Source organism: Syngnathoides biaculeatus, chromosome 7 (genome assembly GCF_019802595.1).
Source record: "Syngnathoides biaculeatus isolate LvHL_M chromosome 7, ASM1980259v1, whole genome shotgun sequence".
In the NCBI taxonomy this organism is placed as follows: Eukaryota; Metazoa; Chordata; class Actinopteri; order Syngnathiformes; family Syngnathidae; genus Syngnathoides; species Syngnathoides biaculeatus.
In genome coordinates this window covers 23,005,133-23,031,452 of record NC_084646.1, presented here as the reverse complement: position 1 = coordinate 23,031,452, position 26,320 = coordinate 23,005,133, and the positions used below count along the sequence as shown (strand labels likewise).

General features: G+C 40.9%; 1 protein-coding gene across 2 annotated transcripts; it reads right to left on the bottom strand.

The window, feature by feature from the left end:
• Positions 1–74: 74 nt before the first annotated feature.
• LOC133503658 (ceramide synthase 2-like) lies at positions 75–21,996 on the bottom strand. 2 transcript variants are annotated; one of them, XM_061825476.1, is made up of 11 exons: positions 21,882–21,996; positions 21,199–21,369; positions 17,177–17,294; positions 13,933–14,051; positions 13,009–13,066; positions 12,862–12,912; positions 6,230–6,322; positions 4,231–4,359; positions 2,764–2,870; positions 1,768–1,924; positions 75–1,422 (listed from the first exon to the last, which is right to left on the bottom strand). In XM_061825476.1, the coding sequence occupies exons 2-11, from the start codon at positions 21,366–21,368 to the stop codon at positions 1,231–1,233; spliced, it is 1,194 nt and encodes a 397-aa protein (XP_061681460.1). In that variant the 5' UTR covers position 21,369; positions 21,882–21,996; the 3' UTR covers positions 75–1,230. The 2 variants fall into 2 exon arrangements, with proteins under 2 accessions (XP_061681460.1, XP_061681459.1); XM_061825475.1 differs by lacking the exon at positions 21,882–21,996 and adding an exon at positions 21,533–21,695.
• Positions 21,997–26,320: the final 4,324 nt, after the last annotated feature.

Sequence of the window (26,320 nt, the reverse complement as noted above, 5' to 3'; positions counted from 1 at the left end):
ACTTTGACGTCACCTAATTACGGACTATTAGCAGAAAAAGCACACACACGCAGAGACAAAAACAACACATACGAAAAAAAAAAACAGTTTTACTGTAATATGTCCCACAAAAAACGGGCCACGCTGAAAAACAAAACAAAACAAAACAACAGTTCCAGTGCTTGACTAGTGAATTAAATGTTTACAAGAACAAAGTTATGTTGCTAGTATTAAGGATTATGTTGCATTGTTACAAGACCAAAGTTGTGACTGTTATGAGAATCCAGTTGCAATATCACATTCCAAGCAAAACATTTTGACCTTTTAAAAAATGTCAGGTGTACAGTACATTTTCCCAAGAATATTACTTCATTTTTGCAATTCATTAAAATAAGAATATTCTCATAATTGCAGTTTAATTTTTCAAATCGAAGTAAAAGAGACTTCTTTTCTCTGTGGCCTCAATACTCAATAGTTGACAAAAATAGTTGCAAAAGTGGCTAAAACACTAAATTTACCTTGAAGAAAAATTCCTTTGCAGTCATTCTGTGATGATGGAAATTCTTGTTCAAAGCATGTAAGCGATACTGTCAATTTGATTGATGAAGTTGAATTTAAAAAGAAATCTGTTTTCTACATCAGTGATTGCTATCATGCATTCTGCGCGAGTTCATCGGCGGTGCCCTAGGAATGATCAGTAGATGGGAGAAGGTACAAAAAACCCGCGTATCCATCTGTTGCCATACATACGACAGAATAAGTCACGGTTTCCTGTAACTCTATCAGCTTTGTTTTCAATCAAGCAGTCCCAGATTTGACACTAAGTAAATTGGTGGGTAAATTTAGATGGAATATATTATTTCAGTCGTCATCATTTTTGTGTCATTTTGTTTGGTGGTGTGCATTGAGCTTTTTCTAATCTCAAATCAGAGGCCCTGGCTCAATAAAAGTTGGGGGAAACACTGTTCTAAACTATCAATGAAAGGATCCCATGTATAAAAACACTGAGGAAATGTCATAAATACAAAATGAAGACATCAACTTTTTGCACACTCTGAATTCAAATGACAAGAGTGAGGATGTTTCCTTCCAATGTAACACCGGGCACATTGATTTACAATCATTTGTGCTTTTTTGCTGCCTCTTTTTGTTGAACAAAGAAAAGCAAGATGCTGGCTGACAGCGGGATGAAATCATGGATGGACCGTTGCAAGGGACATTTGTCAGGAATGACAAATGTTTTCCTGGACTCTATCTGGCTTTGGGCAGTCTGCTGTTAAGATTTCTCTGGTTCGTCAAGTTGTTGAGCACGCAGTTGTTGGCTAGCGATGCCAACTTGGTATTGATGGCACCCTTCCTCTGCTCCCAGCTCCTCTCATCTTCCTCAGCCTCCTCTTCTTCGTCTGCCTCGCTCTCCTCATCACTGCGCTCATCACGCTCCACCTGGAGAAAGTAGTAAAAAAGTAAGTAAATCACAAAATGTGGGTGTTTTGACAAAGATGTACATTCACCTAAAAATCAGGTTGCTTTCCCATTCAAGTGCTGTGTAAATAGTCCTTTAATGTACTGACAATTAAGTCAGTTGTAAACAGGAAGTATGTTTGAAAGGAACAATACAGTGAAGAAAATAAGTATTTGAACACCCTTCTATATTGCAGGTTCTTCCACTTAGAAATCATGGAGGAGTCTGAAATTTGGGTGTTCAAATACTTATTTTCTTCACTGTATTTGTCACATTCTAAATTATTTTGATTATTTGGCAAATAATGCAGCCAAAGGGATTCTCACCTTTCCCTTGAACATAAACTTGCAGATCATACGCAGGATGAGGTAGGCCCAGAAAATGTGCAGAGCTTGCAGTACTAGCAGGAGGGCATTGAAGAAGTAATAACCAAAGAAGGGCTCGAAGAAGTCAAGAGACAACACCAATGTTGTGTGGATGATTCTGCAAGACAAACAATTTTGGATGATTAGTTCAAAGTACAAATGATATATGGACCAAAGCCACGAGAGATTCAATGAATCAACGAATGAATCGACCAGAACAAAAATTTTCCAAAATCTCTTGGAGAGACAATGTATGGTTTTGTCTTTGTGGGAGCAGTTCATAAAAGGTCCAACCAAGTGAAATGACCGGGGTAATATTACCCTATCGTTTTGAGCCATATTTAGATGATATGCGGATCACGGCCAAACCGTATGACTGTTCCCCCACGAGAAAAGATACGTCCATATATTAGTGTGGAGGAATTTCAGAAGTCTTACTACAATCTCATTTCAAGGTCCCATATTTCAAAGACTGTTTAGAGACCTCAATAGAGTGACTCAGGAACACGGACTTAGCGTAAAAGTCTCAATGTCATTACGAAAAAAATCCTGTTGGTTTTGTCATACAAGTGTCCATAAAACATCCCTCTGACAGCTATTTCCGTTCGACCCAAATTTTATCCACTTTGTCCAAATTTGGTTAAGACACCCCCTTTCCTCCGATTGGTTGCCTCCGTGTAGAAGACCCACTTATGAGAGCACACGTGTTAGTTATGATTACAGTGCTGGTTTGGGAGTGGAGATGGAGACAATCTTTGCTGGTGAGAAGCATAAACTCGAAAAAGTTAAATGATAAGATTTCTGGCCTCTCGGCAGAAAAATGTCTGGAACTCAAGAATGCATGGGCAATTTTAATCCATATTTCATATTTTTAGAACAATTCAAATTTATATCTCACGGCACCACTCGATTATAAAAATAACATGTAACAGCACATTTTCCATGCCGTTGGTATACCTGCAAGGAAACACCACCAGCCGTGTAATTAGGAAAACCAGAGAAAATATGACAAACAGCGAGTCACATGTCTTCGTCCACTCAGCGTAGTGAAACATCTTGGCGGACTAAAAAAAAGAAATAAGAAATAAGTCTTATGAGCTCATTGTGACTCAAAATATTCACAGTGGCATAATAGAGTTGAAACAGAAAATAAGAACAGAAAGAGAGCAGGTACTGTATGTTTTAGTCCAAAATGAAATACCAGTCATGTGACAAGCATGAATAAAGGGCATGTGAACAGGCAGGAAGCCATGAATGAACTTTGTGTGCAAAAGGCAACATGTTGCTTTAGCAATCCCCTAATGACGATATATAACTAAAAGGCACTCAGTAGAAACCGCAATAAGATGAATCAAATTCATGAATTTGCAGGATATTTCCAGTTTCATTGAGGTTGGAGAACAGGTTAACAGTTATTTATGCCAAAGTGACTACAAACTGCAATTTTACCCACATTCTCACAAGCACATGAGGTCCTACTTTACCCGTGCACCACCCCTCTGTCAGCACAAGCACAAGATAATTGCTGTGAAAAAGTTATTAAAACTTTGGATTTGTACATTTGCACAGAACTGTATATTTTAATTCTAGAACAAATGTAACTGCAGCCTACACATGAGGAGGCAGTTGGGTCTTTTGTCTTCCATCAAAGACACGTAAATGAGTTCTAACATCAGAAATAATAGACCCATTGTTTCATTACTCTTTCACAGCAATAAAAGGATATTTATAACATGAGACTTTCTGAATACTTTTATTCCAAAACATCCATCCATTTTCTGATCCGCATATCCTCATGAGGGTCGCAGGAGTGCTGGAGCCAATCGCAGCTGTTATCGGGCAGGAGGCGGGGTATACCGTGAACTGGTTGCCAGCCAATCGCAGGTGATATGGAGATTTCCAGTAGTCTTGTCTATCACTTCTCATTAGTCCTTAATCTACTTGTGTGCCTCATGACCTCAACAATTTGTGAGTATTTAGTATCACTTTTAGTATTTAAATTCGTACTACCTCTTTCACTGACTACCACTCCACTCCCCATCGCCGCCACAAAACACAGTGTTTCTTTGGCTCTTGTATTCTAGACGGTTAGTTTAATATTTTGAGATCTTGTTCGAGTACTTTTTGTTTCACCTATTTCCTAATATTTTTTTGTGATTACATTTGATCACCTGCCTCACTTCTCCTCCTTCCCTGTATTTGGGTCTCTCTGCCTCCACAACCAACACCATGAAAACCTTCCATATTCAACATCTCGCTTGTCTACATCTTTAAGTATCGCATGAGGATAAAAACAAGTTAACCAATGTAAAACTTCAGAGATTGTGTGACTGTGTTAAGCCGTGTACAAATTTCTCAGAAGTCTTAAATAATTATTTGACTTCGGTGGACAAGGCCAATGATAAGATCCCTATGGATCTGTACCTCGAGCAGGAAGTCAGATGAGTCATGCACCAGCATCACAAGTGTGCCGATTCTCACGTAATTACTGCAGTAGGAGAACCCAATGAGAAATATGGTGGCAATGTGATGAATGACCTGCTCCTTGAAATCCTGAAACACATATTTCAAAAAAAGATTACTCGGTGTGTGGACACTTTACATAGACATACCAAAAGAGGCTCCAAAACTGCAGTCCAGACATATATATTTAAAAATCTCAAAGGTTACAGATTTACAGGCGATATAAAAAAAACTTTGAAAACACCTGTAGAAGATTGTTTTATTTTTGTGTGTGTAGAATAAAAGATCTACATCAGAAATTGAAAGATTTTTGCTGTGTAAAAAAAAAAGTGATATAAGGCTATGCATAATTGACGTTAAAGCCCAAGTGTCACCCCGCAAACATTCTAAAATAGATATTGTCATGAAAAATACATATAACATTCAATGTCTATAGAAAAAACAAATATAAGCGGAGAGCGCGTTATCCATGCGCAAAGTTGCAGAAGTCTCATTTGACATCCAAGTGGTCACCATATTGCCTGCATCTTTTGTCTGTGATGTCACACTGGGACATTCGCCATTGAAATCATGCTGTGCCACATGCCCCTTCTGTAATGGAAGCTCTTTTCGAAGAAGAGAACATCTCACATCCAAGTGAAGTGGGTAATATTACCCTATCGTTTTGACCCATATTTAGATGATATGCGGATCATGGCCAAACCGCATGCGGTCATACAACCTCCCCATCAGATCCACCTCCACGCGGAGGTGATAAAAACAATGCCACCTGCGAGTGACGACGTTGTTTTTATCAACGCCGCCTGCAAGCAACGACGACACCGCGGCCAAACCGCCTCCCCATCCGATCCACCTCCGTGCGGCGGTGATAAAAACAACACGGCCCGCAAGCAATGACGACCCCACGGCCAAACTGCCTCCCCATCCAATCAACCTCCGCATGGCGTACATGAGACACTGTGGCCTGGCGCTGCGACGAGTCACCCCGGCTTGGTGCCACGATGAGCAAAACCAGCTCGGCACCGGACTGAGCCACCCCTGCCGAAGCCGTGCTCGGTGCCGACAGGTACTTTGACACATTTAGGACCCCTCACTTAGGTGTGCGGATCTTTTGTTACATTTTGAGAGGATTATGTTTCTCCCCCGACTCAAACTATTATTTACCGGGGGGGGGGAAGCTTCTTTCTCCTCCCGCACGCGGCCAAACCACCTCTGCATTGGAGCTGAGCCGAAGCTTTCGCCGGGGAGCCTGATGCGGAAGCCTTGACCGGTGAGCCCGACGCGGAAGCCATCCGACGTGCACATCGACACATTTAGCACCCCTATCATACGTATGAGGATCTTTTGTTACCTTATGAGAGATGGATTATGTGGTGCCCCCAAACTATTATTTCTTTTAGTAGCTGTATACACACCTACCTGTCACTTGGAACCCACAAAGCTCTTGTCCTTTGTACTCGTGCAATCCATTTTTCAGGACAAACCGGGTTTTTTTGAAAAGTATGAAAAATAAATCCATGCTCCCGAGTGTTCGAGCAATATCCAGCAATACAACGACCCGGCATTTTGGCTAACACGAAGGAACAACGAGCTACCTTCCAGCAGGTAAAACTAGTATAAACAGATGAGACCACTTGAGTGCAATACTGCCCTATACATCACTTTCTGTTTCTTCTCGAAAACAAATCCCTCGAGAGGATTTTCATGGCGGGAGTTACAAAAACTGTATACGTCAAAATCATGTTGTGTGGTGAAAAAATGGATGGGTACATCCCGGGTGCCTTTTTTTCCATTAATAACATACTAAAAATAATGCAACATACTAAAAATCATGCACTTCATGCCAGTGGCACTTTAAAATGCTACAGGAAATATAGAACCAGAATGTTTTCGACCCATTTGACTAAACATGACCACAATCAGATTTGGAGGATCGTGACATAGGGTAGATTATACTTACTTTTCGCTTCACATCCACAGAGACACAGAGAAGCAGAGACAGATAGAAGCCCAGTTCCAAGGTGTAATACCAGCTGTGGGCATTGGTCACAACCTGAAACCAAATATTTAATGTTATTTGCCGTAAAATACCACTTTTCTACAGTCATAAAATTCAGATTTCAAGTTTTTGTTTTTGATGGAGCTCCGTTCTGTCCAGACATCCCTGAAACAAAATTTTTGAATAAATGAAGACTCCAATTGCCCACAGGTGTGTGTGTGAATTGTTTTTCTATATGTGCCTTGTGACTGAATGGTGTACATTGCCTCTTGCCTAAAGTTGACTGGGATAGACTCCAGCTCCCCTGCTACCCTTATATGGATAAGCGCTAGAGCAGGGATCTTGTTTGATGTGCGCCCGACGTCTGAGATGAAAAAATAAGAAAATAAGCAGAGACGCATAAGCATAATCAATTTGCGTACACAGATGTAAGGAATTGCTTACCTACATAAGCACGTGTTTTCATAACTGCAACAGCGAATCATTGTACACTAAATGTATGAGTCCTGTCTTGGTTCTAGCCAATCAGAAGCAGAGTAGGGTCCGTTCCATAAACACAATGAACACGAGATGTTTTACAGGATTTGATGAATTTTCATTGTTATGGTAACACCTGGTGGCACTCAGGGCACAACGAGCCATTGGTTGAATGGCGTTGACTCCATAAATGCACACAACTCCGACAAAAGTTAATGATTTGTTATGTTCGCGTCTGTGAGTTAACAAGCTAGTAGTCTAAGGATCTGAACTGCTTGCCTGCCCTGCTTGATTGTGGCGACATGCTTTAAAACACAGGTCACGAGATGCCAGACCACAGTCCCCATCTAGCTACAGAAGCAGTGTCATACGGACCCTCACGAAACCAAAAAAGAAATATGAAGAGTTATGATTGAAGACAGATGTGGGGCTTTTATTTTTAAGGGGCACAACATATTACAGGCTTTACAGTCATGAACTGGACTGATCAATCATATGTGAGTTTAGCCAACCCTTTAGTTAATGCATCTGCCAGGCAGATAGTAAAAATCAGAAATGACCACTAACAGAAGAGAACATTTGTTAACAATTGCCGCTTAAAATGAAATAGGCAGTGTCATTTTTGTTTTTACTTCTCAGTGGGAGGTTCCCACTGGGAGTACCTATTGTAAATGCATAAGCAGTATCTGATATCAAGAATTATGAAACTAACAAAGGTTTTGAGGCTGCACAGTGGCTGTCTGGTAAGCGGATCTGTCTCACTGTTCTGAGGACTGGACATCAAACCCGCCTTGTGTTTGTGGCCTTTGGATGTTGTCCCCGTCCTGTGCTGGGTTATCCCGGATACTATGGTTTCCTCCCACATCCACAAAAACATGCACGGTAGGTTAATTGAAGGCTCTAAATTGCATCTAGGTGTGAATGTGAGTACGAATGGTTGTCTGTTTATATGTGGCGTAGTGAGGATAAGCGGTGAGGAAAATGAATGAATGCTGACTAAAATGTTTCAGTTGTTAGGATTTGTTAAAATCTGTTAAATAGTTTGAGACTTCACTGGTGTATCAAGATGACATTCATTTTCCAGACTGCTTATCCTCACTTGTTCCACTTTGTTTTCACTTTGTTAAAAAATACTGACGCGACAGAGAAAAACAGATCACTTTTAGATTCTGTTCAGGGTGCTCCCCGCCTCCTGCTTGAAGTTAGCTGGGGTAGCATCCAGCACTCCTGTGACGCCTTGTGAGAAAAAGCGGCTCAGGTAATGGAAGGATGGATGAATGGACAATCATGAGTTTGAAGCTTAGTAAGAAAGATTTGCCTCATGATCACAATTTTCTGGTTTAAGGCATTCCAATGTTTTAGAGCCACCTAAACATGAGACAGTGTTCTGTAACCATCCTGTTATAGAATTTTTTTCCATCCAAAACTCAACGACTAGAAAAACTTTACACTCATTTATGATACAAAATATATTTCAAGTGGTAGCCTGCTCTTGAATTTGAGAAAAGATGTGGGTGATGGTGTCGGATGTAAACATCTCTTGCTGTAGTGGGTCTGATTCTGCGTTGTGGTTTTTTTTGATGGATGAATGCGAAGACACACACCTTGGCTGCTCTCAACTTGGTTTAATCCTCTCTCTCTCTGAATTATAAAGAAGAGACATTCACGCCTGTTCACAGATCATTTCTTCACACATACTCTCCCTGCTCTGCAACACCAAAAACACAGTCACCACGCAGCCTCTGCCAACACTCATGCCCACGGCACGAACCACATGGTCACCCAATAATGCACGTGGACTGCAGTAACCTCTCCACTCCTCCTCCAACTGGCAAGTTTTTGCTTGAAATTAATGAAACATATTCAACACTGCGCCTCTGTAACTGCACCAGCTTTGCAAAAATTTTTAATTTATATTCACATTCAACAACAAAACGATGAAAATATGGGGACAAACAGAAATGCGAACTTCTCTTGGAAGAGTCGCAAACAAGAAAAAGTAATATCTTCCCACCAAACAATAAATGGGGCTTCAAAAATAAAATATGCACCCTACTTCCTGTATTTCTCAGATCTTCCATTAGCATCTAACGGCATTTTCAACCTTACAATATACATTTTTAACACACAATTCCTTATAACATTGATAAAATTCCAAAGAACAAAAAATGACAGAGAAAGTGCTGTCTTTCAAAATAAAAGTGCACTTCCACATCCTGCTCGTAATATAGGTGACTTGCAGGTGACGTCACATCCGTTTTGAATTTTTTCTGGCCGCCATATTGGGAGGTCTCATTTTGCTGGTTACATTAGTTTACATAAGACGCTTTTTGACTTCTGAGACGATGGTGAACACGTGTTGTGTTATTGGCTGCTATAACAAGTTCAGCAAAGAAGGGAACAGACGTTTTTTCCGATTTCCGAAAATATTTACGCACCAAGGACCCCAAACAAAGGAAATGTCGAGCAAACGGCAAGCGAAGTGGCTCAGTAATATCTCGCGTGCAGATCTCACTCGTCCCACAGTTTCAAGTCGTGTGTGCAGCGATCACTTCATAAGTGGTAAGCTTAAGCCTCGTATTGCACTTTGACCGTATCCTCCTACCGCTATTTTTACATGTATGTGTTGTTTGCTGTGTTTTATATTAGAAAGACTAATGGTGTTTGATAGGTCTACATGTACATGTACATCCAACTCAGCCGCCGATCGAAATTGGCCGCCAGTGACAGGCTTTTCATCTACAGTTTAGGATACAAACGTATGGATGTGTGTTGTGCGTTTGCTGTCTGTTTACTGTCTGTAACCGTCAAATTATTTTTAAGAAAGAAATATACCGTATATATATTAAAAACAACACGAGTATGCATGTAGCACCTACCACCGACCAGGGCATCATTCACGCTAGCCCTAATACAACAGTAGCAGCTTTCTATCTGCAAACATTTGAGTAAGGCAAATGTGAACAAATAGAAAGCCGCTACTGTTGTATTAGGGCTAGTATTACTATTAGGGCTACATTCAGACATTCACGCTATAATTTGTTAGTACTTAGTAATTTACACCTTGTACATTTAATTATTGTCACATTACTGAATGCTCCTTCAAATAAATGTAAAAGATGGTGTAATATTTATTTGTCATAGATCTTTTTTCCTAATCGGTCTGATTTGTTGGACCCGAAAAGGCCATAATGGCTAAGCAGAAACAACAACAACAACAGTGAGTTACACACTCTGTCCCGGGTGATTACAAGTTACCTACTCGGGCAACGATTAAAACCTTTTCTTCAGACGTTTTGCAGAGGACATTCTGAATCCACCCGCTTACAAAGTAATTGTAAGCCTCCAAGGACTTGTAGGCCTTCATCTGTTGGTTAGTAAGGCTGTTGGTTGTAAGCACCAAGTAGTTCACAATGTCGGGGTATTCCACTCTCGGCCAACATTTTTCAGTCGCAAAATCAGCCTTCGATAGACTATACGGGTCCAGATCCTCACATAAACTGATTTTCGGCCTGTAGTAGGGTTTCAGATCAGCCGATAGATCCTCGAAATACAACGCCAAAGCAAGTGCAGATACAATGAACGCGATGCTGGTATGTAGACAAACTTTAAGAACTGTTTACAACCTCCCAAAATGGCCGACACACAAAAAATTCTTACCCACAATGCACTTGCTCTGAAGTTGTGCAAGTGACCTATAGCGCACCAACATCACTGTCTGTGCACCTTTCAAGACAATTGGAGGAAGTCCGCAGAGGCAACTGGACCTCAGAAAGGAAAAGCTGCAACGATAAAAGCAGTAGCACTACAATGTTCAGCCAACTGATCTCGAATCTGTTCTCAATGTTGTTAGTTTGAGGCCACAAACCCTAAAGGTAAGGTGGCTTCTCCGGAGGAATGCTGACTTGCAGGCCTGCCCAACTGTCAACTATTGGCTTTCCCAACAGGTAACAACAGCGTAAGTAATTGGGCATTGGTTAATTTTTATCAATGACTACTATATTCACTCTTGTAATATAACCGAGTTCAAACACTTCATTACTGTACTAAAATAGAATTTGTACATGGTTATTTATATGGCTGAAAACTTTAACTTTTACTCCACTACATTTCCTTAATAAAATGTACACTTTTACTCCGGTTTCATTTTTCCTGACCATCTTCATGACTTACTACAAAAGGAAATAGTTTGTTGATGTAATGCCTGAACAGTGTAGCACAATTCCTGTCATTCCTGGTGTGTTACGGTTACTGGAAATGAGAGCCAGGTAATCATGAAGTCTTCATATGGGTGCAACTGAAATGTGTGTGTGTCTCTCTCTCTCTGTCACTCCAACGCTTACTTTGATAATGAGATCAGATTTTCCACTACTGTAAAGTAAATGAATGAAAAATGAAACGAAAATAAAATAACTTAACAAAAATCCAACACATTTTTTTGAGTTCCAATACTCAAGTAATGGAAGTATACGTAAAGCTCCTCTGTCATGCCTATAAACATTCTAAAATGGATATTGTAATGAAAAATACACGTAACATTATTCACTTCAATGTCTAGACAAAAAAATAAAGATGACCGGAGAGCGTGTCATCCATGCGCAAAGTTGCGCAAGTCTCATTCGTCATCCAAGTGGTAGCCATATTGCCTGCAATGTCATCAGCAGATGTTACACCGGGACATGCGCCATTGAAAACGTAGTGGCAACTTGCTATGGGACATGGAAGGTCTTTTTTCACAATCGAGTGAAGTGACCTGGGCAATATTACCCTTTTGTTTTGAGCTATATTTAGTTGATATGCTGATCACTTGTAACTAGCAACACTCTCCAACAGTACGATAGTACGAGGCGTACTCAGCCGCGAGCGGCGATACACAGCGGCCGCGCCGCGACGAGCCGATCATGGCTTCGGCCGGGGTAGCTCATCGGCGCTGAGCCGGGCCGCTTTACGGCGTTGTTGTTGCTCGCAGCTGAGTGCAACATCGTCGGCGGCGTTGTTTAACGTTTTATTGTTCAACGCCAAACGCCGCCGCCATCAGCGATTAACAACGCCGCTGACGATGGCGCACTCAGCCGTGAGTGACAACACTGTAAAGCGGCCAGCCTCTGTGCCGATGAGCTACCCAGGGCAAAGGCGCAACCGGCTCGTTGTGGCTGGGCCACGGTGGCTCGTCAACACCTACCTGTCATTGAGAACACACAAAGCTCTCGTCCTTTGCACCTATGCAATACATTTTTCATGACGAAGCGGAAGAGTAAATCCATCCTCCCGAGTGTTCGAACAATATCCAGCAATACAACGAGCCGGCATTTTGGCTAACACGAAGGAACAAAGAGCTACTTTCCAACACGTAAAACTAGTATAAAGATATGAGCCTGCCTGAGTCCGCTGCTGCTGTCACTTCCTGCTTCTTCTCCAAAACAATTCCCTCGAGAGGATTTTCATGCCGTGAGTTACAAAAAGCCATATACGTCATAATCATATTTTGTGGTGAAAAAACAGATGAATCCATACTGGCTGCCTTTTTTTTTATTAATAACGTACTAAAAATCATGCATTTCATTTAAGTAAATAGTTTAAGATCAGGAAATTACTTCCGACATTTAAGTATAGTAATTATCAGATATTTTAAGACCTTTACACAAGTAATACTAAAAGGTGACCTAAAAAACTGCTTATAGAATTTTTGGAATGTGTCTATTTTCTGTAGTGGCGATCCTATTCCAGGGTCACACCAGGGTAGGTAATCTATCCAAAACAATATGTGCAAAAGTTTTGCTTGAAAAATTCTATCTATCCATCCATTTACAATGCCGCTTATCCTGGTCAGGGTCGTGAGGCGCTGGAGCCTATCCCAAGTGACTTCAGGCAAAAGGTGGACTACACCCTGAATTTGTCGCCAGTCAGTCACAGGGCACATACGGCTGCCGTCACTGACTGGGAACTGAACTACATTGCCTGCTTCAAAGTCAGATGAGCGTAGCAAAATACCAGCACTGAATTTGTACTAAATTAAAAAAAAAGCCCACAGAAACTCAAAGGAAATTGTGCAATAATACTATATCACACAAGGAAATATATGCTTTAATATCTAAAACATTTCCTTACTTTCTTACCTGCTTAGGAAAACCCTGCCAACACTCGCTGTGATCCCAAAACCACGGAGACTGGAAGGTCACAAAAACAATGAACTTAGTCTACCTGTAGATCATATTAGAATGTACAGGTGTACCTAAACAAACAAACAATAAAAACAGACTTACGTCGAGCAAAGAGGCAAGCCCTGCTGTGAAAGCTGCAAGGTAGAAGACAAAACGCCAACTGCAACACACACAAAAGAAAACGATTAACACAGTTGCCATAGGTGCAGTAGTATTTGGTTGTTATGCTTTTGCATTAATACACCACCACTGACTTGAAGTAAAACAATCAAGATTGATTGTTTTGTTGCATTTATGTCTGATTGATTGCTTTATGAAAGTGGAATGTGTGCACATCTTTGAACAATTTCAGAGCTTTTGGAAAATGATTGTCCACTTGGGAAGTACTTTCAGTCACTGTCGCTCAATTTGCAGACGTTCTGAGGTATTTGGACAACATGGGATGAATGTTGGTATGAATATAAATTTTAATATTAGTTATCTAGGCATTGTTTTATATGTTCTCATCCACCTTAATGTTTTGGTTGCAGGTTATTCATAGGATTTCCCAGCTGACTTTGTTCATTTATACAACTTGAAATTATTGTCAGCCGATCGCAGTACACATGTATACAAACACTCACATTCACACATGTCCAATTTAGAATCTTCAATGTTCCTAGTCTACATGTTTTTGCATATGGGAGGAATTCACGAGCACCCAGAGAAAAGCCACACTAGCGGGGGGAGAACATGCAACGTCACCTCAGCTAGGCCAGAGCCGAGACTCAAAACCCTGAACCTCCAAATTCTGATACAGACGGGCTAACCGCTATTGCACCGTGCTGCCCACTTTTCAATTCTTTGGTGAAAATTACTGATTTGTGTCTCTTGCTTCCGTCACTTTTGTCTTCAATAAGTAAAAAACAGTGAAAAACATAAAAGCACACTTGGCCAGGAGAGAATATTTTCTTAGTCCATTTCTGTATTGTTTTATATCAAATCCCTTCAGGCGGTGAAGCAAAATGTTGTTTGTTTGAGACTTACAAGGCCTCGCAGAACTTTTTGGTGTTGGTGGGTCGGTCCTGGTTTCTTCTGTGCCTGAACCAGCTTCGAACCTTTGACTGGGAGAGTCCACAATGCATTCCCAAGCTTGCCAGTTCACTCTGAGGGGAACACAAGACACACCTTTAGAACATCCGCTATACACTGAAGCACAATCTCTGTGTGAGGCAAGATGAATTCAACGTTGTCAGCTTGAGGTTTTCATTCAACCTTCTCTATTAATCTTTATCATTGCTGGCATTTCTTGAATGGAACAGTAATGTGTCACTAAGAGCCGTCTGTTAATATTGTTTAGTACCTTCATGTTCAAGATTATCCATCCATCCATCCATCCATGTTCTGAGCCGCTTATCCTCGCAAGGGTTGAAAAAGTGCTGGAGCCTATCCCAGCTGTCAACGGGCAGGAGGCAGGGTACATCCTGAACTCGTTGCCAACCAATCGTAGGGCACATGGAGACAAACAACAGTCGCACTCACAATCACACCTAAGGCAATTTAGAGCTTTTGATTAAAGCCCAAGTGTCATCCCTATAAACATTCTAAAATGGATATTATAATGTAATGAAAAATACATATAACACTATTCACTTCAATGTCTATATGAAAAAATAAATGTGAGCGGAGAGCGCGTAATCCATGCGCAAATTTGCAGAAATGTCATTCTATGATATCCAAGTGGTCGCCATATTGGCTGCATCCTCCGTCCGTGACGTCACCCAGACATTCGCCAATGAAAACACGCGGTGCACCCTAACTATGGGAACCAAACGTGCTACTTCTGAAACGGAAGCTCTTTTTGAAAAGGAGAACAACACACAACCGAGTGAAGTTACCGGGGCAATATTACACTATTGTTTCGAGCCCTCGGGGCAATATTACACTATTGTTTCGAGCCATATTCAGATGATATGCGATCACGGCCAAACCGCATCCCCATCCAATCCACTTCTGCGGCGGAGATGAGCCATCGCGGCTCATCGCAGCCGGCCGGTGTGGCTTATGACGGAGAGGAGCCGTGCTGCTTTATGGGGTTGTTCATAGACGCCACAGTACACGATGAACAACACAATTGAGCCAGGGCGCTTTACTGCGCGCACGCGACTGAGTGAGGCATTCTCGGCTGGGTTCTTCAAAGCTGCCCCCGTCTGTGAAGCCCAACGCTGTCCGACGCGCACGTCGACATATACGTAAGCAGCTCTTTTGTCACGTTATGAGAGACCGATTACGTGGTCCGCCCCAAACTATTATTTTTTTTAGTAGCTGTATACACAGCTACCTGTGATTTGGAACCCACGAAGCTCTCGTCCTCTGCACCCGTGCAATCCATTTATCACAACGAACCGGGTCTCTTGCAAACGTATGAAGGGTAAATCCATTCTTCCGAGTGTTCAGGCAATGTCCAGCAATGCTATAAGCCGGGATTTTGGCTAACATGAAGGAACAACGAGCTACCTTCCCGGAGTTAAAACTAATGGAAACAAATGAGTCCACTTGGGGGCGCCTCTGTCCTTTATGTCACTTCCTGCTTCTTCTCGAAAACAAATCCCTCGAGAGGATTTTCATGGCGGGAGTTACAAAAAGCTGTATACGTCAAAATCATGTTTTGTGGTGAAAAAACGCATGGGCCCACATTGGTTGCCGTTTTTTTCATTAATAACCAATAACATCAATTTCAGGACAGTAGCCCTACCATGCATGTTTTTGTGATGTGGGAAGAAACCAGAGAGTCCGGCGAAAAACCACTCAGGCACGGTGAGAACAGGCAAACCCTGCCGCCGTTCAAGGATGTCCACAGCACTTATTTGAATAGGAAGTGATCACCCATCTATTGCGAGTTACATCCCAAACCCACAAAATTGAGACTATATTAAAAAAAACATTCTTTGTTTAGTTTGTTTTATAAACTGATTAAAACTATTGTTTAAATACACCACAAATTAAAATAATAAAATATTACTTTTTAAACCCACTGTCAACATATTTCAATAAAAAAAGGACATTTGATATCATCATATCAAGTGGTATCGGGATTGCTGTATTTTTAATTCTAGTGTGATTTATGCAGTTTTATGGAAAAGCAAGCAGGTATATTTGCAAGCACGTGACCCAAAACATACACGCAAGGAAGTGTATTTTTGGTGTGTAAAACCTTGCTTGTCTGCACATGAATGCTGATAACGAAACATCAGGCGAAACCTGTCTAAAACTTGTGAGTTCACCAACAATGGAGTGAAAATGAGTCAATTTAGCTGCAGTAATAATTACTTTACGGTAATTATTTTATGTAATTTCTTAAAACTGGCAGTCAGTATATCCTCACACAAAAACAATTCCAGAAGTTACTCCACTGCAGTGACAGCTCATCTGTCATCATAGCTCAACTGACGGGGACTTTTCAAACAGGTCCTTGTTGCAAAACAGGCGCCAACGCATCCAAATAGGCCCAATGCAGTTGTTACGTAACCTCAACTCAACAACAAAACAGTTAAGACAAAGATGATCGAGACATACATAGCTTGATCTTATAGTGTATATAAATGCTGGGCATGTTCATGCATCAAATCATTTGTCACGGAAAAACTACAGAAGGCACATGGATTTGTATCAGTATAAATGGGACAGCGAATAAACCAGGCAGAATTTATAAGGTTGTGTAGTACAGAACAGTACCATGATTCACTCGAGGCACCCATCTACAATGCAACATTCTCACAGAACACCAACCCAAAAAATATCACCAAAACATGTGAACGTTGAAATAATGGTTCTCTCGTCTTAACTTGACTCACATATTGACTGACTCATTGGAAAAACAGTTTACTTGAACACAAAGTTGATATACAGTACCTGCAGAAAGCCATGACTTATTCTGTTGCGTGGATAGCCACAGCTGTATTCACCGGTTTACTCATTTGTACCTCTTGAACTAAAAAGCCAAAATGCAGACTCACTGCTCATATACCGTAGCTATCCATTTGTTTAATAGCTTGAGCCCATGCCAGCTGACTTTGGGCGAGGGGCAAGGTACACCTGGTTGTGTTTAGTGAAACCTACTTCTCCCCAGCGGCACAAAAGTTCTCACTTTGACCTTTCAAGGGATCCAATTTATGTTGCAAATCGTAAAGGCCACACTGAGCATCCCGTGAGGCTGTATCTGCCCGTTGCACGTGCCCACTATCTGAATCATCTGAACAAAAAGGGTTAAGACAGAATCAGAATCACGTACTTGTGATGGCAGACGGTTGGTCTGTTTGTAGAAATTCTCCAGTTTGGGAATAGGAGCAGCTCGAATCCTAATCCGGTCCTTCACACCTAAATGTTTGCTTAATGGAATAGCCACGATCCTATCAAAGACAGATAGAGAATGCAGGGGGATGAATAATTGAGCCACTTTTAATATTAATGACATCAACAGCTGCCTAACGTGACACCACCTCAGCAAAACAGCTAGTAACTAGCGGAAACTGGATAGCTTATTATGCTGCTCACACGGGACACATTGTAACTTTGTCTTTGCTGAGATGGCTTCAAGAAGACATTGGATCTGCATGCTTGTGTCCCGCACAGTGAAACGGAAGAAGAGGGACAATGTTGTTGTAACGCTATCTCAGAGGTAATCAACCCGAAAGAGGCAGGTTACAAAGAATGAGAAGGTCAGGAAAACACAGATATACACCGTACACACACAGTCTCTCAATTAAAATACAGATTTCCAACTCTAAACAAGTTTACTAGTAAAGGCATGTAGTCAAGTCGAAGTAAAGTCCAGTATCTTGGCGACCAAGTCAAAGGCAGATCAAGTTTTCTGGAGTATTTGGCAAATCATAAAACGAGTTAAGTCATTTGACTTGAGTTTCTTATCTCCGGAGATCACCACAGACGTGTTTCACATGTTTTGCTCTGACCAACCGGAAGACAGTCATCTTGTTGGTCCTGTCAAGCAAATTTGAAAACCGATTGGTCAAGAATGGCTCACATAGTTTTAGCTACAGTGGCCAGCGGTAAAGATTCTTAAAGACTTGTGGAGATTGGATTGATGTGCAAACACATACAGGCTGAAATCTGAGTGGACAGAAAAAAAAATCTGACATCCATGTATATGTACTGGAATCACTCTAGCCAAGAGACACACAATGGAATGAAGACAGTATACTGTTGGGAATAAATAAATATGATTTCATGGAACAAATAGAATCCGTTTGTAAATGTAGGTCAGTGCTTCTTTGCCACTGTCAGTGAGGCTCACCAATAGAACAGAGGCGTGTGATAATCTGGAGTCAACAAGGTATTACAGAGGGAGCCGTCGTTCTAATGCTTAGTATTAGGACCAATAAAATTGTCTCTGAGATAAGACGTGTTGAACAGGATCCGTATCTGCGCAACATCAGGTCACTACATCACGCTTATGTCACACTTGACTGCTGCTGATTGTTGACAAGCTGTCAGGCAGCCGAACCAGTCGAATGCACACCATAACTTTTTCCCGAACTGCTGTACTTTACCAAACACATGACGCTTCTGTCAACAGGTTTACGCTTGTATTATGCGATGCCTTCTCCAGTGATATCAACACTAGAAGCACTGCAACACAATTTACATGTTTATTCCTTGAAATTGAATCAATGTATTCCCAAATCCATTCTCTTCATGACTATTTTCATTTTTTGTCCAATCAGATTTCAGCCTCTCTGTACTGCCGGGCCAATGTAATTTGCCGAAGGTCTTCAAGAATCAGTAGTGCAGGCTGATATAATTTTCATGTATTAGCAATGGGACTGTTTCTTTAACCATTCAGATTTTAAATTCATCTGACAAAATTGTCATCATATTTCCATTCTCTGGTTTTGGAGCTAAATTTAAAGAGAAGCCACAAGTGAAGGTCCAGATGCCTCGTGCATGGCTTGCTACTACTGTTATTGCATACTAACATATATGTAGTAATTTTTAACATAACAGCTCTAAAGGAACTGTCACATTGCCTTGTAGCAAGGAGAACAGCTGCTTAGTTGTTGCAGGGTTACCACGGATCGTCTACTTTGGTGGTCTGTAATTCTCGTGCAACAGTAGCAGTGATGACAATAAAATGTTGAGGGTTGTGTTGAGAGAATTTGAGACACTTAAAATCAACAGTAATGAGCCGCCCATTATTATCTTGCTTACTTCAAATTCGCCCAAGACACGTACAGTAAAATTTAGAACTAGGGAACATTTGCCATCCCGCTTGTAACCGCTGTCAGTCACTTCTAATCCTCTTTTGAAAGCTAACTTCTGAATGGTTTGCTGACTGACACACAAGTGAATTTTTACAGCTCCTCTAAACATCCTCAGTGTTTTTTCTGTAATCTCTATGTAAACAGAGGCTTTAATAAAATCCCCCTGAATTTTTGTCAAGGTGTAGGTTCATTGTACAACACATGAGCAAAGACCAACTAATTCCTTGTCGTCATCACTGCAGTATTGTTTGCTTTTGTCGCTTCTTGTTCCACTGGGAATTGTGTAATTAGCCCAACTGGGGATATGTATGAAAGCTTGTAGTGGGTCAGCAAAGAACCAGAAGCCACGATTGATTTAAGCAGCTACCCATGCAGGATATTATATATACTGTAATACAAAAAAAATAAATAAAACACAACCCCAGCTTTTACTGACCGATGCTTCACCCACTTTATGTTCTGAATGATCCAATGCTTTTAGAGGAGAACATGCGGTCAGCAACTAAAAGTGCTTAGTTGTGATGTCAGCTTTCTCCCTGCACATCTGTGGAACACCTCCCCGTAATAACTCACCCACTAATACAACGAAGCAGCCAGCGTGACGGGCACAAGTTGAAGGAAGAATACAACAACCCCATAATTGTAGACCCAAAGACCACAACATGGTACACCACATGAAATAGGATCCAGTACAAGAACTACATCAAACAGTCTGCCTATATATTGATCATAATGCATTGTGGAGTGTGTGAGATAGTACTCCCCTAAACCTAATTTTAAACTTTTTGTGAAAGAAAAGCATTTTTAATCATGGACATGCTAATCAATGTTGAGCTTTTAGGATATTTTATGACAGCAAAACTTCTACTTTTTTTTGCATTGCAGAAGTGTATACAACAAAACATTTGTTTGTGCCATTGTGAATGATTTTGCCCAGTTACATATGTGGACAATGCAGTTATTTGGACAAAAGTTAGAGTGATCCAGAGGCTAAACACCAGATACTGATAGGAAATGAACTCCAAACCATCCATCCATCCATCCATCCATCCATCCATCCATCCATCCATCCATCCATCCATCCATCCATCCATCCATCCATATTCTAGACCGCTTGTCCTTGTTAAGAGTCCAGATTAGCTGTAGCCCATACAAGTAGATTTTGGGCGAGAAGCAGGGTACACCCTGTACTGGTCGCCGGCTAATTACAAGCCACAAAGAGACAAAGAACCATTCAGAACTACGAATATTTTAGTCTTCATTTAATTTAACTTGAATTTTTGAAATATAGAGGAAAGATGGAGTACCCGGAGAAAATCTACCAAAGCGCAGTAAAAACAACCACATAACACATATGGTAAGAATGTCCGAGCTGAGGTAGCTCTTTGTTCCTTCGTGTTAGACAAAATGCTGGGTCATTGTATTGTTGTTGTGTTGCTTCGAACACTCGGGAGGATGGATTTACTCTTCATACTTTTCCAAAAAACCCGCTTCGCCGTGAAAAATGGATTGCACAGGTGCAAAGAATGAGAGCTTCGTGGGTTCCAAATGACATGTAGGTGTCAATAGAGCTACTAAAAAAAAACAATAGTTGTGGTGGGATGTATCCTCTCAGAACGTAACAAAAGATCCGCGTACGTAAGTCAGGGGTGCTAAATGTGTTGGTGTGCACGTCCGCTGATCACAGCTTCGGCACGCCGCATCTGCCCATCACGGCTTCAGCTGGGGTGGCTCATCACGCCGCCGAGCTGGGGTGGCTCATCGCGGCGAGGAGCCGGGGCGCTTTACGGCGTTGTCGTTGCTCGCGGCTGAGTACGCTACATACTGTTATAAATACTCTCGGGGTGTCTGTTGTTAATTACAAATGATCCACATACCATCTAAATATGGCTCATATCATGTATAACTGATATATAGAATACAGAGACCCCACTCATGAAGCAAAGCTGGTGTTACACATATGTATGAATGCCTGCAAAATGATGGATCATGATGGCGGGGCGGGGGGAATCCAAGAGGTATGCCTCACACTCACCTCTCAAAAACATATCTGAAGGCGATGAAAGCAAAGGCCACCGGCAAAGTGAACATGAGATCTCTGGGTAGTGGATAGTGACCTTCGCTTGTCTCCATGTCCTGCCAGTGCATTCCAGGAGGTAGCCAGTACCTGTCCTGCCACAGCCACTCGTTTAGTAGGGCCTCCATCCTGGAAGAAAGGAGAGGGATCTTTTAATATAACTCTTTAAATGAATGCAAATTGTATTAATCGACTGCAACACACAGCGTTGGCTTGCAAAAACGCCTGACAGGTTGTACAACAATGAATGCACGTAATGATGTGAAATAGGTAGTCGGTAATAGCTTCCTACAGTCACGCTGATTGACGTGTTGATAATACAGTATATGGGAGCGCCACGATGGATCGCCATAGCAAATGCCAACACAGCGCTACATCCCCCCAGCATGACAAACAAATGGGCTCGTACTGAAGGGAAACACCATATGAACAATACTACAACTACTAATAATACCGTTATTAATAATAGCAAAACTACAATAGCCGAAAACGCACCCCGCCCACCCACACAAACACACACACATAAGTATGACGCACAGACACGTAAACAAAGTCTTCTCAACAAGCCTGCTTTTTAAACATGAAACATGTCTGTTTCATGAGTGCAGTAGAACACGACATACAAAAGCAACATAGCTCACCTGCTCGCGCTCCTGCAAGGATGACGTCAAGTGCACAGCGTCAAATCGAGGGAAAAAAAAGGAGGAGGAGGAGGAGGAGGAGCCTTCACAAGCGGCGAACAAACGCTGGGGCGCGACTGTGACGTCAAAGAAGGGGGAGGAGCCGAAAGTGTTGACGGGCAAAAGAATTCACGAGACCGACATTGATGGTGAGATTAGTTTCGACAGTCATCCTTTAATGGGACACATTGAAAAAAATAACATTAGGTAGACGAAAAAAAAAACTTCAATACCACCAAAAAAAAAAAAAAAAAAAAAAATCCAAAAGATTTTTCGATTAGGACTACAGCACATTACACATTATACTTATGGGTATATAGTTTATAAATTCAAGGGGTTCCTGGGACGGAACTTTTTATTTTTCCACATTTTAATTTTCGTTTATTTTTTGTGGGCCAACTCAGACAATATTTTTAGCCCGTACACAGGGGCATACTTTGTCTACAACAATGGACCCAATAGGCCCACCCTTCAGCCTTTCCCCTTTCCACAGCCCCAAAGACATAGGTATAATATATCACACATTATAAATAATAGTTCAAAATGTACAATATTTATTATTCTAGTGCAAAAGGCAAAGTGTAAGTTACAATTTGTATCGTCACAGTATTGTTACTTTTATTCATACGACTTTTGTAAAATGATCCTGGAGTACCCATTGAAGTGTCCTGTAAGTGTACAGTACATGCATGTAGTTGTCACAAGTGAAATTGTTTTCATGAAATTATCATATTTACTAAACCATGACTAGGAAAACACCAGAAATGCAGAGTTCACTTTTATATATAAATTATATACTCCCATAAAGTGGAGGACTGGTTAGCACATGCACTTCACAGTTCAAGTCAAAGGTCATGGGTTCAAATCCAGCCTCTGGCCTTCCTTAGTGGAGTTTGCATCTTTCCCCATGAGATCATGAGTGTTCTTTGCGTATGCCACTGAAAACATGCATGGCGTTAATTGAAGACGTGTGAATGGTGGTTTGTCCATATGTGCCCTATGACTGGCTGGGAACCAGTTTAGGGCGTACCAAGCCTTTCACCCAAAGCCAGCTGGGATGGATGCCAGCACACCTGTGACTCTAGTGAGGATAAGCAGTACAAAGAATGGATACATGGTTATTTATATATAAATCCAGTTCTTAATTATAGCACTTTACTTGGCATTCTTGGGCCTACTGTTAGATTAAGATGAACATTATGAACATTTGTCATCCGACAAGCTTTTGAAAAAAATATTTTTTCTCGAAATACGGACTTAATTTCTTCGCTAATTGTGTCTGATCATTTCCATTATTGATATTTGCCAGTGGACTACCATAGTTTTTGTTAAAACGACACTTGCTGCGGGAATTTGAACTGTCATTGATATCAGTCATCTGTTTGTGGTTATTCTGATAAGATTTCAAAACACACTCACATGATGCTGCTGTTCATACCAGTCATACTCCAACAGTAGAGAAAAACTCAAGAGAAAATTCCACAGAGAAAGCAGATAAGCAGCACAAATGTTTTCCTTCCTATAGAGAACAATAACCACGAAGCAGAATGTACGCTATCGGTTAGCTTTGTCCATTCTTGTGACGGCAGGGTGAGCATGTGCAATTCATGTCAGAATTTTGCTATTATTCTACACTACATGCCCTGCGACTGACTGGCGACCAGTTCAGGGTGTGTTGCGCTCTCCCGTGACCTTTGTGAGGATAACCGTCTTAGCTAATGGATAGATGGACCTCCTAAATTGAATGCAATCCATTCCAAGATTAAAAAAAAAAAAGTTTGGATTCGATGATGTTTCACGTGATGTTGTGGTGACCATTTGAATTTGGTGTTTTGTTTCATGTGTGATGAATCCTGTTTCCATAAAATTTTGTTTGAACTCCAAATTATACCACTTCGACGCGGTTGTTCGATTTGTGTCATTCCACTTTATTGTTGTGGTTATAGTTTGCAGTTTTATAAAACAATGCAATCTATTGCACATGAGCAATGTAATTGTAAAATGCAATATTTTGTTGCAGATTTATTTCATGAGGTGGCAGAAAAGTTCACTCATTTCATTGTAGTTTAATTTTTTTAAAAGAAAAAAAGGGAATCATACAGTCAATACACTATTTACAAATTGCTACCTTATTTCCATATTAAAAATATATATTTTTAAAATATACTATTCTATTACTTTTTGGAACACTTAATTTTATTTTTTTGTGAACTGTAAAATTTAATCATAAAAAAAACCCAAAAAATATCAAACTCTCTGTGCAGTAAAGTATTATACAGTAATATATGAGTTTTACTTTTTTAAATTGTCCTGAATTAAATTCAAGTTTTTCATGATACTCTAACTCAGTGGTTCACATACTTTTTACACCAAGTACTACCTCAAAAATACTTAGCTCTCCAAGCTCCACTGTTGTGACACACATTTAAATGTTGGTCACATAAATTCAATAAACGTACTTAAATATCCATCCATTCATTTTCTTAGCCACTTATACGCACAAAGGTCGCGGGAGTGTCGGAGTCTATCCCAGCTGTCAATGGGGACCCTGAACTGGTTGCCAGCCAACCACGGAGCACATCAAGACAAACAGCCACACTCACAATCACACCTAGGGGCAATTTCGAGTGTCCAATTAATGTTGCATGTTTTTGGGATGTGGGAGAAAACCGGAGTGCCCGGAGAAAACCTACGCAGGCACGAGGAGAACATGCAAACGCCACACAGGCGAGGCCAGGATCTAACCCTGGATCTCAGAACTGTGTGGCCAACACTTTACAGCTGATCCACCGTGCCGCTACATTTAATTAGCCCGTGTATGAAATGCGCTATATAAATAAAATATGCTTTTCTTTTTTTAGATTTACCGCCAGAGGGAGCTCATGTATCATTACCTACCTCATTGTTTTAACATATTGAGACGAACCTGTCTTTTTCGCCCAGACATTTTTACTGTCATTGGAACTGTTACTGTCTAACCTTGTCACAGTGCTAGAGACAAGTATACACAGTGTAACATCAGATGTGTGTGAGTACTGAACCACACAGAGGGAATAACCACTTCCCAGAGTACTCTGTCTGTGCTGGGCAGTGACTTGAACATGCGAGTCTGGTTACACAAGGATCACAATTGGCAGACTTGACCTCTACACTTGGATGTCGGTTCCTTCAGTGTGTGCTGTATGTGAGTCACAATTAACCTTGTTTTAAGTGTACACGGCTTGTTTAATCCTTGACGTGAACTGCCAGGCAGACACAACATAGATGAGATAGATGAGAGGGATGGAAAGTTTCCTTTTTGGGAGCAGGCGATAATCCACAAAACTGTGAGAATCTAAATAGGTCCCGCGAGAAATTTAGGACATTTAATGATGATAGAAAGTGCCTGCCGCAATATGTATGGTTCCATGAATTTCTGAGGCACTGTGGATTCTGTTGAAAATCAATGAAATGAAGGTAAATGAATGCATGGCATTGTGGAATTTTTAGCGTGCACCAGTCTAATCCCATACAGATGAAACAATTTGCGATGCTGTGTGTTATGCTAATAAATCCAGAGAAGGAATGTGGGCTGTCTGGAATAAAAGCAGGTCACTTCATTGAAGCTTGCACCAGACATGCACAGAGACATACAGTACACACAGGTACTGTATACTGAATGCTCTGATATATAATGTGAGATAGAATGAAAGCATATTGCACAGATTGCACAGAGTAATATCTGAGATTAGATTTTGAGTGCTGGTTTTAAAAAAAAAAGTCTATCTACCATTTTCTGACTGACATTAAAAGGTTCATTTTGAGGTTCATTTTGACTTTGACTGACAATTGGGTGTGTTTTGTCCAAGTACTACATAATTGTAGTCCAAATGAGTTCACAATTTAAAACAGACCACCTCCGATGCCAATCTGAAGCTGCTTTTGCTTTGTTGAATGACGCAGACATTGACAAATTTTTACAAAAGGCAACTAAGTTACATGTACATAAACACAATTTTACCCCCTTGTCATAGGCCTACCACACATTGAGTAACAAAGCCTAATTGGTTTGGCTCCGATTCAAAATTGGCGGTGAACAGTGTTGCAACATTTCCGATCAAACAAAAATGACATGTGGAACCATATCAGATTTCCCATCCAAAATATGTTTCTGGTCATAAGCGAGATTTTGCTTGCTGCTGCCATTGCAATGGAGTACCAATAAAGTATAATGCAATCAATATGAATTGTATTTTACAATAATAAAGCAAAGCTTGTGTGGATAGTCCTTCTCATGGAAATGAATGACTGCTTTCAAGAGCCTGAAATAGCCACAGTCTCCTTTAATTTCCTCTCTTTGTATAATTATAGCTATGACAGCCAGGCCAAGCCACTTCTTCCTTGACAATTGCACCTCTTTG

Bases quoted from the DNA above. Each gene is read 5' to 3' on its own strand.
- LOC133503658 (XM_061825476.1), bottom strand. From the start codon at position 21,368: ATGGAGGCCCTACTAAACGAGTGGCTGTGGCAGGACAGGTACTGGCTA. The intron at 17,295-21,198 runs GTGAGTGTGAGG...TGTCTTTGATAG, and splicing joins TTCAGATATGTTTTTGAGAG to GATCGTGGCTATTCCATTAA. The intron at 4,360-6,229 runs GTAAGTATAATC...TATGTGTTTCAG, and splicing joins CTGTGGATGTGAAGCGAAAA to GATTTCAAGGAGCAGGTCAT.